Below are 18,531 nucleotides of genomic sequence, written 5' to 3'. Positions count from 1 at the left end.
TGATCTCTATAGATAGATGAACATCTGCAATAATGAGGTCACCAATGAAAGTATTTATATAAGAAGTATTTTAAAATTGTTTGAAAGAGACTGATTGACCATTGCAATATCTGATTTGATTTTTCAAAAATTCTTTTTCTCCTTTGCTTTAAACATGAAGGTCAAAGAGATCTTTTTTCTTCCCTTTTAGAATACAAGATCTTTTACAGTGAGTGATTATTTCATTCACTGTATTTGTATCCCACATGATAGTTGCTTAACAAACATTTGTGGATTGATTGCTTTATTTATAGAAACATAATTTAGATTCAGGTAGTGTTATTTTAGTTGTTCACTCTTAGGTCTCAAAACAAAAGTGACTAGATGTGTTTTCTTTTCTGGTTTTTTTTTTTGGAGGGGTAGTTCTTGTGTTATTATTGCTTGTTAAGAATTTTGTGTGTGGGCTTCTAGCCAAAATACTTCATCAATATGAAAGCACTATATTCTGTCACTCATGTCATACATCTACATCTTCATTCTTTTGCTCTAAACATTTTTTCTAGACTTGAATTTACCTGGCCTTTAAAAAATAGGGGAGAAACTTCTTTTGTTTCACTTTTAAGATTGCTCATATGTAGGCTATTTCTATTGCCATTAGTATTACACTTTAACATATGGTAAAGAGAGCATATCATTGATTACTAATTAAATCATTATTGTTGCTAAGTGAAGTGGAATAATTATTTTTCACTAGATTGTTTTTAAAATTTAAGAGTTTTTTTTTGTTTGTTTTGTTTTTTTTTTTTTTGGAGGGGAGAAAATATCAAATGAGCATGGCTTTTGGTTTAGTTCTTATGATCTTGAAAATGACTAGGGATTTAAGTTCAAGTAACCATAACCAGTCTGCTATTCTAATTTCAGATCTTTGGGTTTCTGGTATGTATGGGAGTTATTCTCGCAATAGGAAATTCAATCTGGAAGCATCAAGTTGGGGATTATTTCCGAGCATTCCTTTTCCAAGACGAAGTAGGGAAGAATCCCATTTTCTCAGGATTTCTAACATTTTGGTCATACATTATTATTCTGAATACTGTCGTGCCCATTTCCTTATATGTGAGGTAAGAAGTATTAACCCTTTCATAATGTGAAAAAAGTGGTCTATATGTTTTTGTTTATATGTTTTATTTATTTATTTTTTTAATTATGATACCTTGCTTTCACCAAACTTGATCTGTCACATCTGTTACAAATAAGGCAGCTAAACTTTTGAATCTATTCAACATTTGCTCATTGACTTGATTCGTTTTTTTTAGAATTAATTTTCATTTAAATACTTGTGCATCAGCATAAATTTGAATATCCAAATCAATCAGGAATAGGTGTAATCTAAATGTTAGAAATTTTAGGTCTTCTGGATTGATCTCTTGGGATATGCTTCCTTCTCATCAAGTGATGATAATGAAGATTAGCAAGAATAATAGTTTATATTTCTATAAACCAGGTCTCAAGGGAAGCTTGGAGTACTTTGCAAGGTGTGTATTAGTGATGCTTAGTTGATAGAAAAAATGCTGAATGCAACGTGATGTGTAAAGTAGGTATAAGAGCTTTGAAGAAGAGAGGCAGTATTTTTTTTTTCCCCTTCAAAAAGACTTGGGTGATTCTAGACATTTTTTGAATCAGCTCCACATGTGGAGAGAGAAAAAAGACTTTGGAAACTGCAAATACATAGGGGAAGCTGGTTCTACAACATGTCCCTAATTTCTAACTTATATTTCTAGAGATTTGGGGGAATCTCCTTGGCAAAATGGGGAACATCTTTCTCTTTGTCTCTATCTCTCTCTGTCTCTCTGTCTCCGTTTCACTCTTGCTTTCTCTCAAGTTCTTATAATAACTTTGTTCCTTAAATGCCATGTCTTGCTTAGTATTTGCTTCATTAATATGAAATCATTCAAAAGAAACATATAAAATACCTCAAACTTGGCTTCAAACCTAAGATATATTTGCATGTCACTTTTGTATAATCTTGTTTGTTATCAAAACCACTAAGAGGCTGATAGCACAACTATAATTGGCTACATTTGACAATTCCAAAGTGATTAAATGACTTATCTGAGGTTCTATAATCACTTCTAAAGCCAGAACTTGAACCCAAATTTTCTGACTTAAAATTAGAGCTGTTTTCATTCTACCATGATGAATGTTAGCTTACAGAACCAGGTGCAACACAATGCGGAACTCTTTTGATTTCCTGACAAACTTAGAGTTGAAATGGATTGTGTTATGTCTGAGACACTATAGTGCAGTGAAGAGAAGCCTGGAGTAGAAATTAGGAGAGCATGAAATGAAAGCTTGGTTTAGTATCACGAATTCTGCTTTTGGTATTGGCAGACCCAAACTTAAGTTTTGCTTCTGCTACATATGCTCATGTGATTTTAGGCAAGCCATTATGATTTTGAGAGTCTATTTCATCTATCAAATAGTAATAATAATTACTATCAAATAGTAATAATAATAATAATAACTAAGTATTGATATAATACTTACTATGTTACAGGAACTGTGCTAAGCACTTCACAAATATTTGATTTTGATCCTCACAACAATCCTAGGGGTGGGAAAATAGTAATAATATTCCCATTTTACAGTTGAAGAAAATGAGGTAGGATCACATAACTGTAAGTATCTGAAGCCAGATTTATGCTCAGGTTTTCTTGATTCTGGGTCCAGTGCACTATCCCACTGTGCTAGCTGTATAAATGAAGAATTGGACTAAATTACTTTTAAGATTTCTTCTAGTTCCAAAATTATGATCTTATGATCTAGGTTCTAGATGGGTGACCTCGGATAAATGCCTTATTTTTCTTGGCTTCAGTTTCCTCATCTATAAAATGAATCTAAATTACTTCTAGAATCTAGATTCTCTCTTTAACATTCTAAGAATTTTTCTTAGTGCTTTTCGGTGTCCTCAATCAAAGAGGTAACTTAGTTCTTGTTGTTCAGTCATATTTGACTCCTTATGACCCCTTTTAGAGTTTTCTTGGCAAAGATATTGGAGTGGTTTGCCATTTTCTTCTCCAACTCATTTTATAGATAAGGAAACCGAGGTAAATGGGATTAAGCCCCTAGTCACACAGCTAGGCTTGACAGTATCCACTATCATCTAGCTGCCATTAAAAAAATTAAAATTTAATTGTCATTAAATAATTTTATCACTTTAAAATAATGGAAAGGCAGCATGCTATAAGGGAAAATATTGAAGACCTATGTGATGATGGGTACTGGTGCCCCAGTTTCCTCTTCTGGAAATTGGGGTTATATTAGTAGCTCTACTGACCACACAGGATTGTGAGGATCAAGTCAAGTTTTGTATGTAAAGTGCTTTGCAAATTGTAAAGTACCATAGGGAGGGAAGTGATGATAATGATGTAGAATTTCCAGAATAATAAATGCAATTTCAAAAATTGTGTGAATTCTCTAGCTCAGTCAGACTCTTATTAAAGTAGATTAAGTGCTTCACTTTCAACCTAAAAAAACAACATATTTTACTCAACTAAATTATACACATTTTGTATTCCTTGTATATAAAAGTATTTTACCCAAGCTTTCAAACTTCATTTAAAAAGGGGATGCTTTTAAAAAGTTTCAGGGTTCATTTTCACTGTCAGATTTAATTTTTATTTTTCATTCCAAGCGTTTCTTGCTTTTTTGACTTGCATGCTAACTGATGAGTTATTTGAAGCCTAGTATATTGGAACTATTATCTCAGTTCAAATCCCACTTCCAAAATTTACTAACTACATGATTTTGAACAAGTGCTGTACCTCTCTGGGACTCAGTTTCTTCACCTGTACGATGAGGAATCTGGATGAAAATACTGCTGAACTCCCTTCTGGTTCTATATCTATGATTTCTGTGACCCACCTAACAGGAATGTGATGACACTCAAGTGAGATGACGTCTGTTAAATTTCTTTTACCTGTAAAGTGCTATACAAAAGTGAGAACCCTCTGATTATTAATATTTCTGTCATTTCTACATTCTCTTTCCATTAATTTTTATCTGCTTTTCCTTTCCTGCCCCTTTTTTCAATTTTAATTATGATGGAAAGATTTTAATATATAAAATCTTCTTATTTGGATGCTGGTCAGGAAACCAGAATGTCAAATTGTGCAGAATTGACTTGAAGTAGTGGCATGTGACTCTTCACCATAAATTACTTTGGGCTGTTTTGAGCTGTGGTCAGACTGGGCACTACTTAAGCTGTATACTACTGTCTCATCTTTGATTCTGAAGACTTTTCATGCTTGTATTCAATTATAGCATCTGTAGTAAATCCTGATCCTTGCCAGAATAACCATGGTCAGTTTTTATGACTTTTCCTTTTATGTCTCAAATGTGCCTAGTGTCTTTCCATCTGAACATGTGCAAACACATATGTGCATGTTGTCATCAGGAAGCAAGTATATTATGCACACACAACTTCTTTGAAGTGATTTGGCATTATTCATTCAGTATATTAAAATATTTCTTAAAAATGAGGAAATGATTTATTGCTCAAAGAAGGTGTTGGAAGGAAATCAGCAGAGAACAGAGTTCTCTATTAAATGGAAAGGAATAGAAGATAAGAAAGGTTATTTCTTTCAGCAACTAGAACCTAGTATTCTAACCTGACTTTAAGGGAAACAACGTATCTTGTGTTTCCAAATTATTCAGTTGTGTCTTTACTAAAGTAGAAAGGCAAATACTTCAAATACAAATGTTCTTCTATTGACAAATACAAAAGTGTTCTTCTAAATAATAATTCTACTCAGAATTTCACCTTCTACTCCTAATGATGTCATCAGGTTTTAAATTTTTTTTTAATAGATATTAAGAGTTAGAGAGGTAGTGTGGAGTGGTAGCTAGAAAGCTTTCTTTGAAATAAGGAAGATTTAGAATTAAGTCCTGTCTTAGACACAAATTGTCTATGTGACTCTGGTCAAGCTACTTAACTTTTTACTGCTCTTGGTAATTCTCTACAATTGTCTAAGTTGTAGAGTATTTTATAGATGAGAAAAATGAGAATATGTCTGAGGTCCCACAGAATCACAGAAACAGAATCACAGATTTGGAAGTGAGCACAGGGACCTTCTCATCCAACCTTTAATTGAACTAGTATCCTCTATATAACATGCCTGACAAGTGCTATTATAACCTTTGTTTGAAAACCCTGAGGTGAAGAAGAATCTGCTGCTTCTTAAAGCAGATCATTCCATTTTTTTGGCCGTTCTTTTTGTTAGCAATTTTTTTTCCTAATAGTAAACCTAATTTTTCCTCTTTGCAACATTCACCTACATTTATAGCATTGCCTTTTTCAGCCAAGTAGAAAAAGCCATATCCCTCTTCCATAAAATAGCTCTTCAAAGAAATGAAGGGTTATCATGTTCCAAAGTTTTCTCTTCCTCACAACAAACATCCCTGGTTATTTAAGTAAATCTTTATTTAACATTGTCTTAATGACCTTTACTATACTAGTTATCCCGTCTAGAAATTCTACACTTTATCAGCATCCTTTCTTAAACGATGGCAGCTAGAACTGAATACAATACTTAAGCCATGGTCTTACCTGGGCAAAGTACAGTAGGACCAATCCCTCCCTACTTCTAAACTCTGCTTCTCAGTGAAGCCAAAGATGATATTTGCTTTTTTGCCATAATGCAGCATAGTGTATTATTGTCACACTTCAAGCTAAATTCCCTCAAATCCTTGTCAAACTGCCCTCTAGCCTTGCTTCACCCCATTTTGTACTTTGAAATACATTTCTGAACCCAAGATAATATTTTACATTATTCCTACTAGCTTGTCTCTTATTAGATCCAGTCCCTGGATTGTCACTATTCTAGATTGTTCTAGATTGTCAAGATAATTTTGGATATTGACTCTCATTTATTGTATTAGCTATTGCTCCCAGCTTTGTGATAAACATATCATTTATTAGTCAATTAATAAACATTAAATACCTTTTATGTGCCAGGTCTTGTGCTAGAGATACAAAGATACAAAAAGAGGCAAAAGACAATCCCTGCTCTCTAGGAGCTTACATTCTAATGGAAGAGTCAACTTGCAAACAAATATATACAAAGAAAGCTATATACAGGATATATAGAAAATAATTAATAGAGGAAAGCACCGAAATCAAGAGGAAATCTTGAGAAAGGTTTCCTGTAGAAAATGAGATTTTAGTTGGTATTTAAAGGAGCCAGAGGGGTCAGTAGTTAAAACAGAGGACGGAGACTATTTTAAGCATGAAGGATAGTCATAGAAAATATCTGGAGTTGAGAAATGAAGTGACTTGGTCATGAAACAGCTAGGAGATTAGTACCACTGGATTGAAGGGTACATGTTAAAGACTAAGGTGAAAGGAACATGGAAAGATAGGAAGGGACTAGGTTAGGAAGGACTTTGAATGCTACACAGAGCATTTTGTATTTGGTCATGAAAGCAATGGGAAGCCACTGAAGTTTATTGAGTAAAGAGGCTTCATGCTCAGACCAGCTTTTCAGGAAAATCATTCTGGTGGCTGAACAGAGAGAATAGATTGTAGTGGGAAGAGACTTAAGGTAAGGCAGATGTACCATCAGGCTATTGCAGTAATCAAGGTGTGAGATGATGAAGGCCTGCACTGGAGTGATGGAAATGTCAGAGGAGAGGCCATTCAAGTCATTTGCAAAAATGACATTTAATGATCCTGGCACCAGCTTGGATATGAGGAGTGAAAGATAGTGAGGAATTCTGGATAACTGAAGCTGCAATTCTGAGGCACTGGGAGGATAGTGATGCTTCCCACGAGCAATTTGGAATGTAGGAGATGGGGAGAATTTAGGAGGAAAGATAAAGAGTATTGTATTGGATATATATTTGGATATTACTAATCATCTAGTTGGAGAGATCTGAAAGATAGTTGGAAATGTGAGATCAAAGGTCAGTAGAGAAAATGGGGCATGAAAGGTAGTTTTGATAATCATCAGCATAAGGACGACAATTAAATCTATGGGAGCTGATGAGATCACCAAGTGAAGTAGGATATAAGAAGAGAAGAGTCCATGACAACCCCAAGGACACCTACAGTTAGAGGGCATGATCAGAGAAGGCTATAGAAAGGGAGACAGAGATGGAGTGGTAGCTAGGTAGGAGGAAAACCAAGAGAGAATGATGTCCCAAAAACCCAGAGAAAAGCTGTTAAAGAGGAGAGAGTGATCAACAATTACAAAGACTACAGAAAATGAGGATTAAGAAAAGGTCCTTAAGAGAAGGATTTGACAACTAAGAGCTCATTAGTAACTTTAAAGAACATAGTTTCAGTGGAATGATAAAATTGGAAAATGGATCAAAAGGGTTTAAGAAGAGAGAAAATGGGGACATCTGTTATAGATGACCTTTTTGAGGTTAGCCACAAAGGGTAATAGTGGGGATGGAAAGGTGAATTGAGAATTTTTTCAGCAAAGGGGAAACTTGGCCAAATTTGTAGGAAGTAGGAAATAAGCCAGGAGATAGGGAGAGATGGAAAAGAAGTGAAAGAATAGGGATGACAGAGACCAATCTGTTGGAGAAAATGGTATGGAATTGGATCACTTGAACAAGATTGTAACAAGTAAGAGCACTTCCTCCTTGTGAGATGAGAATGAAGGGGGTGATAGGGCAGAAATCACTTGAGTGATAGGAGATGAAGAGGAATATAAAAGAGAGAACTCACAGCAAATGGCTTTAATTTTGTCTGTAAAAAAATGAGGCAAGACTTTCAGCTGAGAGAAAGGGAGATGAGGAGTCATAGGTAGTTTGAAGTGGAATATTGCTGTGGAGAACAGGACAGTGAGTTGATAAGGGAGGTAGAGTAGCGTTGCTGAGCAGCAGTTGGAGACTAATGGAGGAGGTGTAAAACATAAATTTTCAGTGTACCTATTTATGGTAACAGAAATTTCAGTGGCTTCCTTCAGCACCTTGTGAATGGGGGGAAGGTGATGAAAGCTGAGGCATGGCTCAGCATAATTGGTGATATGATAAGGAGGTTGTGGATTTAAAAGAGGAGATAAGTGTAGGGTTGAATTGGTACACTAAAGAGTCAAAATGAGGAAGAGGATTCTGGGAAGATGGTGGAGTAGGTTGGTAAATTTCAAGCTCCCCCAATTTCCCACACAAATAGAACAAATTTGTGCCTCAGGGTAAACATAGACTGAGAAAAACCAAGAAGACTTGGGACAGAACTAGGATCTCGTTGGTACTTGAGAAGATCTGAAGAAAGACTGGGGATTAATCAGTCAAGTACAAACACCTCTAGGCTAGCTCCAGAGAAACACCAAGTCAGGAGCCCTGGGGCTAACTAGGTAAGGCTGGAGCCTCAGGAGGAACCACAGAAACTTTCATCTTTTAGACAGTGAACAAACAGTGGGGTCCGAGTGCAGGAAGACTGAGGAACCTCTGTTGATTTAGGAATGCCAGGCCTAGCTATGTTGCAGGGACACAGCTCTAGAAGAGAAGAAATCAGCACCAGATGAGTGCAGAGGCAGTAGGAAAGGGATGCTACCGGTTGCAGGCATTTGCTGGAGGATAGAGCTTTTGGTTGGGGTTCCAGGTTAGAAGGGAGAGTGCAAATAAAGCTAGAGGCACCATCCCCCCACTCCATGATTAGAGGTGTTACACTAATACCTTTCATTTAAAAAAATGAACCCCACTATAGAAACTTATGAGAACAGGGAAGACTGGCATTCATCCTCAAAGAAGTACACTGAAGGAAAAAGAGCTGTTTCTACCCCAAAAAGTAATGTAAAATTGCTCCCTGCCCAGAGAGAATTTATAGAAGAACTTAAAAAAGAATTTTAAAATCAAATGAAAGACATTGAAAAAAACTAAAAAAAAAAAAACCTAACTAAATAAAATAAAAACCATCTAAGAAAAATAAGAAGTTATGAAAAAAAAAAGTTATCCTACTAGAAAAGGAGATTCAGAGTCTTACAGATGAAAAAACAAACTCTTTGAAAATTAGAATTGGGCAAGGGGAAACCAGTGATGCTATGAGAGACCAAGAAGTAACAAAAAAATTTATAAAGATTGGAAAAATAGAACAGAATGTTAAACGTAAGAAAAATGACAGATCTGGAAAACAGATCAAGAAGAGAAAAATATAAGAATAATTGAACTGCCTGAAAGTTGTGACCAAAAAATGAACCTTGACACAATAATGCAAGAAATAATCCAAGAAAATTGTTCTGCAGTGATAGAACATTAAGGGAAAGTAGAAATAGAAAAAAAAACCCACCGAATACCACCTCAATGAGATCCTTTGTGGATAATACACAGGAATATTATTGCCAAATTTCGAAATCTCCATATCAAAGAGAAAATTTTGCAAGAAACAAGGAAAAAAAACAATTCAGATATGCTGGATCTGCAATTAGAATTGCATAGGATTTAGCAGCAGCTACAATAAAAAATCACAGGTCCTGGAATCATATCTGCTGACAGTCAAAGAGTCGAGATGGGGAGAATAAGAGAGAGTAGAGAGGGCAGGGGAGATGGGGTATGAGAGGGATCAGGGAATTTGAGGCCATGAAATAAAAGAAAAGTAAGGTTATGTAAGGAAAGGCAGAGGAAGAGATAAAAAGTCAATAGATTATGTTTAGATGAGGGGATTTAAGAGTTATTGAACATAGAGGTGGTAGATTATGATGGAAAGACCAAGGGTCTAACTTTTTTTTTTTTTTTTTTTTTTTTTTGTGGTTGTGTGTGGAGAAGTAGTACATGGGAGCTAAGTAGGTTAAAGAACTGAGTGCTATATATGCTTTTATCTAGGTTGTTGATAAAAATATTAAATAGCACACAGCCAAGAACAGGTTCCTGGTACACACCACTAAAGGCCTCTCTTGTATGAACTTTTAGCCATTTAGGATTATTAACTGGTTCTAAATCCATATAGAAAACAGTTTATATTTAGGGCACACCTCTCCCTCTTTTCCACAAGAAGAACATACAAGATAAACAGTATGCATTCTTAGCAGGCTTTTTAAAAATACTCCCTATTCTCTGTATTTCCTAGAAGTAAAATAATAATGATAACTATTGATAATAATCAATAATAACAGCATATTATATAGTGCTTTAAGATTTACAAAGTATGTTATATGAGTTAATTCATTTGGTTCTCACTACAGCTCTGTGAGGTAGGGACTGTTTTTTACCTCATTTACAGTTGAGGAAACTGAGGGACAAAGGAACTAAATGATTTGCCCAGTGTCTCAGAACCAGGAAATATCTGAATAGGGATTCAAACTCAGATATTCTTGACTCCAACTTTTGTACTGTCCTTTGAACAATTTAGTTGCCTCCAGGTGATGAAATCCTAATCGTATTTTTTCATTTTATGAGCACCTTGATAGCCAAAGTGAATTTCATCTTATTAAGTTCCTCCACCTACTCATTGAATCAATCTCCATTTCCTTCATTTCCTTCTCCTTTTCATCCTTTTGTTCCCTTTTCCCTAATTCTCAGATCTTTCTCTAAGAGTCTCAGCATTAGTCATTTTTTTCAGCATCAGTTCTATTCCTTCTCCTATGGTATAGACCCCATATGTTATTGGAAGTCCTTGCTATTCACCAAGCATCACTTATGTGATGCTTTGAGTAATTTATAATTATGCAAATCTGATTGCCCCCTTTGCTGGGCATTCTCTAAATAGATTAGACAAGAACCATAAATAAAATAGTTTCTAACAGTAGCAAAGCAAATAAAGACATGAAACAGAATGATTTCTACTTTTCTCCTCCTACCTCTTCCCTCCCTCTCCCCTGTTCTTTTCCCATTCATGGAGGGTTATATTTTCCCATAGACTTTTGTGCTTATAGGGAATAGAACATCTCCTGGGACATTTATACTCTGATATTCAGGTTTGAACAAAGCTTCTAAATTCCTTTTCCTGAAAACCGATTGTGTCTTGCTGCTTTTTGTCTCTGTTTTCTTCCTGCTCCTTTGGCATGGTTTGGGAGCCCTATTTTGTGTTAACTTATAGCTATGTCAGGATGAGACATTTGCTTTTACCTCACCCCTAATGGTAAAGTACAGGCTTTCTGTGTTTCTCTAATTCTTGGAGTCTTTCTGCGTCTGTGGATAAACAGCCTCAATGCTTTTTATTTGCCTTTTCAATTCCCATCATGTCCTTGGCAGAGTAAAACTTAGCCTTGAAAATTGCCATGAAGCTTAGGAAGCACTTTGTAATACTGGAGAAGTCTGCCATCTAGTCACCTCCCTCAAAGTCCTTCTCTTCCTCCTTCCCCTTCCATTATATAAATTCTACTTCAGCTCCAGACGTTTTCTTTCTCATTAAGCTTTCCTGAATCTCACCATCCTTTAATTGAATCTCTGGCATTATTTTTATAATTAAAAACCCTTCAAAATCCCTTTCTTAACAATTCCCTCTCTTTTAGTTTGAGTCCCATTCTCTGGTTTCATTCAATTTCTCCCCCATGAGTCAGAAGAGCCATTATGTAGAAGGAATGGCAGAGCAAATTCTGCCACCTAGAACTTCTGAATTTTGGTCTAGTGATTTCACGCCTCTGCCACACTCATAGTTCCTGCAGTTTACATATTTATTTGTTTTTTTTATACACTTTACATATTTATGCCCAATAGCTGAATTTAGCATATTAGGAAGTTTATCTTTGAGAGGTTTTTCTGTTATAATAAGTTGTTTTATATTACTTTTTTTTTTTGCCCACTTGTTGGTATCTTAAGGTTGGATATTTAAAAAATGCCCTATAGCTAAAGATCATAGGACTTTATATCTGACAAATTAGAAGTCATCCAGTATAGTATATGTATGTATGTCTTTCATTCCATGCCGTAAACTCTTTGAGGGTAGGGACTTATTAATTGTTAAACTTCCAAAGGCTCAGAGAATTATAGTGATTTATCCAAGATTACAGAATTAGTTCTCTGTGGAGTTGGGACCAGATCTCCTGATTCCCAGTACTGTGCTCTTTTAGCTATATCACAGAGATCTATGCACTAATGCCATAAAATAAGAGTAGGAGGATGTCACAGTGGGAAAGTCTTGAATCTCTTTTTCTTCAAGAAAAAAGATGCTCATCTCTTCCTTTATTCTTTATTCTTTATGCTACATATTATTTTGGATTTATATTTTTTCAAATGGATTTAGTCGTTTTTTTTTTTTTTTTTTTTTTTTTTTTTTTTTTTTTTTTTTTTTTTTTTGCTGGTTTGTTAACATGAAACCACCATGCTTCAATCCATTTGTTTTATTATGGATTTTCAGAAAACTACAGTGTAGTGATAATTGAACCGTGCATTCAGCAAACAACCAACACAGAAGTAGACTCTTTTATCAAAGTCTCTCTCTTTACTAGCTTTGCCAATTGCCATATTAAGCCTCCTGTGCACTGGATAAAGCATTGTATTCAGGTGAGCTGTTCTCAGAAGCCTGAAGCTTACAGCTAGAGTATATTTTACCCATTAATCCCATCTCTGCATTTTTACAAATAGGGAAATTAAGACCAGGAAGTTTTTAGAAGGTCATACAGCTAGTTCACAGCAGAGGCGGGACTAGTTTCTAGCCCTTTAATCATTTAATCCAGGGCTCTTTCCATTATACCACACAACCTCATGAAACGTATTTCTAGTTAAGATTCCCTTGGCCACAATGTGCTGGTACACAAACACCATCATTATCCAACCACAGATGTGAGCTATGGAATCTTATAAACAATCATCAAAACATGAAATAACAGTCCTTTCCACGTGAATGATGGTATTCTCTATGGGCCGAGCAGTCCAATTAGCCAACCTCATTTCCTTCCCTTCAGAGTCCTCTAATTCATTTTGCCCTTCATTGAGTTATTGTCTGAAACCTCATTTAGCAAAATAGAAGGTCTGTTGACCTATTGTGGAGGAGAACGTCCTAAGGGGCAACTCCTTTGAGTCATCTAGTGCATAGAACCTAGAAACTTATTTAACAGTTGGATTCTTCTAAAGGACATTCAGCCAAAAGTGCTTGTATGCCAATACACTATACAAAAAATAACTCCTTTGGGTCTGATAAATGTGATTTGAGAACTATGATAAGTTGCTGGGGTTTTTAGTTACCCTATTCCATTTTTAATAACATCATGGAAAAGTGTTATGAAGATTATGTAATATTTTGAAAAAGAACACCACTATATTACATTTTTGGGGGGATAAAGATCATTAGGAGTTTGAGAAATGGCATTTTGACTCATTTATATTGTCTGCATATGGGTTTTCCTTTAAGGAATTTGGCGAGTATATTGTAACAAAGTTTGGTATTTTCTGATGTTGTCTGAACTTTTCTTCCCCCTCTACTTGCCCTATAATGCTTTAAAGTGTGGAAGTTATCCGGCTGGGTCATAGCCATTTTATAAACTGGGATCGGAAGATGTATTATGCAAAAAAAGAGACGCTTGCTGAAGCTCGGACAACTACACTTAATGAAGAACTGGGCCAGATTGAATATATTTTCTCAGACAAAACAGGCACTCTCACTCAAAACATAATGACTTTTAATAAATGCTCCATTAATGGAAGAACCTATGGTAAGTTATTTTCCCACCACTTAAAAATTTTACTTTCTTTGTTTGACATTTGCAAGTTAAATTTTTTTATATCCATTTTGTTTCATTGAAGCAAATCTTTTGTGATTTGATAAAGAAATAAAATATTTAATTTGGCACAAGTTATAGATTAATGAAGCAATCTGTTTATCCTGTGACACTTACTTAGAATGTAAATTCCAGATCAAGATCCAGTAGTTAGTAAACTAATAGATGCTAATCTCCTCTATGAGGCATGAATTATGTCTAGGATTAGAAAGCAATATGGTGGATGCATAAAGATACAAAAGCCTTTGCATAGCTACGTACTAATTAGGGTGTTGAACATCATGATTCTTAAGATCCCTTTCAGCTCTGAAATGTTATGGTTCTGCTCTGTGGTGCTAAGTTAGGGTAGAGAACATAAATTCTTGTTACTTTGATGAGCAGAAGAGAAATGCTGAGACAACTGTATTAGTATTTCCAAATTTGTAGTGTATCTCATATTCATTTTAGTGTATTTAACTTATTAGCAATGTTGAATATAGCATGTAGTATAAGGGTATATACATACACACATGTGTAACATTTGATTAGTCAGTTATTCCAGAGAATGAACATATGTGGCTGCCATGAAATGATGATACTTTATATTTATATAGTACTTTAAGGTTTGGTTTAAATATATTATATATTTTGGTTCTCACAACAATCCTGCAAGGTGGATGCTATTATTTTCTTCATTTGACAGATGAAAAAAATGAGATTGAGAGAGACAAAATGATTTGCTCATGATCCCATGGCTACTAAGGATCTGAGAGGGAATTCAAACTCGGGTCTTTCTGATTCTAACTCTGGAACTCTATCTGATACACCACACTGTCTCTCAAACTGTTATTTTGAATTTACTCATACTTCATTGCCCCATCAACTTTTTATTGACAGAACCCATGCCAGGATAATTTTTTATAACATTATCCCTTGCACTCACTTCTGTTCGATTTTTCCCCTCCCTCTCTCCACCCCCTCCCCCAGATGGCAAGCAATCCTATACATGTTAAATAAGTTACAGTAGATCTTAGATACAATATATGTGTACAGAACCGAACAGTTCTCTTGTTGCTCATGGAGAATTGGATTTAGAAGGTATAAATAACCCGGGAAGAAGAACAAAAATGAAAGCAGTTTATATTCATTTCCTAGTGTTCTTTCTTTGGGTAGCTGCTTCTGTCCATCCTTGATCAATTGAAACTGAGCTAGATCTTCTCTTTGTCGAAGAAATCCACTTCCATCAGTATACATCCTCATACAGTATCATTGTTGAGGTATATAATTATCTCCTGGTTCTGCTCATTTCACTCAGCATCAGTTCATGTAAGTCTCTCTGGTCGTTTCTTACAGAACAATAATATTCCATGACATTCATATACCACAATTTACTCAACCATTCTCCAATTGATGGGCATCCATTCAATTTCTAGCTTCTAGCCACTACAAACAAGGCTGCCACAAATATTTTGACACATACAGGTCCCTTTCCCTTCTTTAGTATCTCTTTGGGGTATAAGCCCAGTAGAAATACTGTTGGATCAAAGGGTATACACAGTTTGATAACTTTTTGAGCATAGTTCCAAATTGCTCTCCAGAATGGCTGGATGTGTTCACAATTCCACCAACAATGTATCAGTGTCCCTGTTTTCCCACATCCCCTCCAACATTCCGCATTATCTTTCCCTGTCATTCTAGCCAATCTGACAGGTGTGTAGTGGTATCTCAGAGTTGTCTTAATTTGCATTTCTCTGATCAATAGTGATTTGGAACACTCTTTCATATGAGTGGTAATAGTTTCAATTTCATCATCTGAAAATTGTCTGTTCATATCCTTTGTCCATTTATCAATTGGAGAATGGCTTGATTTCTTATAAATTAGAGTCAATTCTCTATATATTTTAGAAATGAGTCCTTTATCAGAACCTTTGACTGTAAAAATGTTTTCCCAGTTTATTGTTTCCCTTCTAATCTTGCCTGCATTAGTTTTGTTTGTACAAAAACTTTTCAATTTGATATAAGCCCCATCTCTTTATTAAAGATCCATTGAAAGACCACTGGACTCACAATAAAAAGATCTGAATCAAATTAAGTTGCTTAAATTCTCTAAACTCGCTTACTTATCAGGAAAACTGGAAAAAACAGTATTTGAATTACCTGTTTCTTTTAAGTTATCAGAAATATAAAATTGAAGTGTTTGTATGTAAAAACATTTTGTAGGCATTAAAATGTTATGCTAATATTAGCTATTATTTTGAGTCGATAGTGATGAAGAATGGGTATACGATTTGTTTGGTACTTTCACCCTTGACAGGACACTCTTCAGTCATTTTTACAGCCTAATTGAAAGATCTACACCCCTTCCCCCACAAATATTGTTAAAGATATACCCCAGAAACTTCAGAGACCCATCTCGTATATTATCAATACTGAAATGTATTGATATTGAAAAATATGCTATTTCATATGATATAGATATGTGATATGATATTTTGAATTTTACTCTTTTGTTACATTTGCTATATTTTCTTTTATATGTTGATGAAAAACTCTTTACAAGCTGTTAAATAGCTACTGATTGAACTGGTTATTAGGCAAAAGTATAAAATAGAAATTAGTTTTCATATCTCCTTTCATGATAATCTTTCCCTTGATTGCTCCCACCCCAACTCAGTTCTCCTTAGCAGTGTACCAACTATCATTGGTCTTTCTATCATTTTTCTATCATTACTCTTCATGCACTTTGTCCCTTCTTCCTGCTCCCCCGCAGTTGAAATATACTTATGCTACATTTTTTTCTTCTTTGTGGACAGCTAGCTAATGTAATTATCTATGCTGATATAATTAAGGGTGGTAATGACTTATTAAATTTTCTTTTCCAGACAATATCCTTCCCAAATAATTCTAATGTTGACAACAGCCACTAGATTTCCTGGTATATAAGATATATTTGGTTTAGAGCAAGTCTTACATGACCTATACATGGCAGCATGCTCTGTCTTTCTATGTGTAAGGAAATCCCTGTTCTTAAGAGAACATAATATGACTGGAATAAAGATCTAGGACTGGAAGAGAAATCAGAGGCCATATTTGTTTTCTCTGGTGCTTTATATTTGTTGAATAAAATTAAAATAAGACTTTAACTCTACTCTGCCAGGAACTATATTCATGAATTGATCATAATTTCAAAGAACTGTCCTTATGATGATGTTGTTAAGTGAATGTATGTTTCCCAAATGCCACCAATTATATAATAAAAATGGAATATTGGCCAACATTTGCTTAGCTCCTAATGTATGAAAAAACCATAAGCCATATTTTCATTTTTCATTAATATATTCATAACCTTTTTAGTCCAGTTAGTTTATGTGATTATGGGATTAGGAAGAGACACAAAAACATCTCTACATATTTATTGGGGGTATGCATGGTATATGTGTTGAAAGCAGGATTTTTTTTTTTGTTTTGTTTAAGACAGAATTTGAACTATGAATAACATATCTAATAATTAAAAGCAATAAAAATTTCCCTAAAGTAGCATACTTGCTGTAGACAAGTATTTGAATATGTTTTCAATATGTATTTTTTTAATGATTGAAATTGAATTCTGCAGGTGAAGTATATGATGACCTGGGTCGGAAGACAGAAATAAATGAGGTATAGAGGTGACCAAATATTTTTATTCATTATATTCTTGGTTTAATGGAGTTTAATTATTGCTTTTAGAGTATAATATTCTAATATGGAATTCAGCTTTTTTCATGTAGTTCACAGAAAATTACCAGGTACAGATAGATGTTTAATAAGCAATTTTTGTCATTCCAGAGTTACTCTTTATTATATTTGCTCTTCTATATGTATGAAGACATTAGAGCATGACAACCTTGTGATAAAGAGATGGAAGGAGGGACAATTTAATGAGTCAGCCCTTATCCTGATCCAGTCTGCCCAGACCTGTTCTTTGACAAGAAAACCCCACCTTGCACCTTGTTATCTGCATAGTTCCACTCCACTCAGTAAAAAAAAAACATACTTGTTCTAATAGAGTTGCTTTTCACTATTGTCTCTTTTTTTTGTTCTTTTTGCAATGAATAAATCATGTCCTTCCCTCCCCCCCTTTTTATATTCCTAAATTTTGACTTGTAAGGAAAGAAGAATCAAGAACATAAGTGGAGATAGAACTAATTTTTTAAAAAAATTTTAATAGCCTTTTATTTACAGTTATATGTTTGGGTAACTTTACAGCATTGACAATTGCCAAACCTCTTGTTCCAATTTTTTCCCTCCTTCCCCCTACCTCCTCCCCCAAATGGCAGGATGACCAGTAGATGTTAAATATATTAAAATATAAATTAGATACACAGTAAGTATATATGACCAAACCGTTATTTTGCTGTACAAAAAGAATGGGACTCTGAAATATTGTACAATTAGCCTGTGAAGGAAATCAAAAATGCAGGTGGGCAAAAATATAGGGATTGGGAATTCAATGTAATGGTTTTTAGTCATCTCCCAGAGTTCTTTCGCTGTGCGTAGCTGGTCCAGTTCATTACTGCTCTATTGGAACTGATTTAGTTCATCTCATTGCTGAGGATGGCCAGGTCCATCAGAATTGGTCATCATAGTATTGTTGTTGAAGTATATAATGATCTCTTGGCCCTGCACATTTCACTCAGCATCAGTTCATGTAAGTTTCTCCAGGCCTTTCTGAAATCATCCTGTTGGTCATTTCTTACAGAACAATAATATTCCATAATATTCATATACCACAATTCATTCAGCCATTCTCCAACTGATGGGCATCCACTCAGTTTCCAGTTTCTGGCTACCACAAAGAGGGTTGCCACAAACATTCGTGCACATATAGGTCCCTTGATGGAACTAATTTTCAAAGAACTTCTATTAATACTAATTT

General features: G+C 34.9%; 1 protein-coding gene across 10 annotated transcripts in view; it reads left to right on the top strand.

Moving 5' to 3' along the window:
- The window catches only part of ATP8B4 (ATPase phospholipid transporting 8B4 (putative)), a 355,835-nt gene that overhangs the window by 239,385 nt on the left and 97,919 nt on the right, over positions 1 to 18,531 (top strand). For all 10 annotated transcript variants that reach the window (XM_023499838.2, XM_012545505.3, XM_023499883.2 and 7 more), the window contains 3 exons: positions 901 to 1,097; positions 13,363 to 13,571; positions 17,230 to 17,273. In XM_023499838.2, the coding sequence (XP_023355606.1) occupies positions 901 to 1,097; positions 13,363 to 13,571; positions 17,230 to 17,273 (450 nt within the window). The remainder of the gene's footprint in view (positions 1 to 900; positions 1,098 to 13,362; positions 13,572 to 17,229; positions 17,274 to 18,531) is intronic.

The sequence above is a fragment of the Sarcophilus harrisii genome, chromosome 2 (assembly GCF_902635505.1).
Source record: "Sarcophilus harrisii chromosome 2, mSarHar1.11, whole genome shotgun sequence".
Lineage (NCBI taxonomy): Eukaryota > Metazoa > Chordata > Mammalia > Dasyuromorphia > Dasyuridae > Sarcophilus > Sarcophilus harrisii.
The sequence above is the reverse complement of the archived record's forward strand: the minus strand, read 5'-3'. Positions and strand labels throughout refer to the sequence as shown.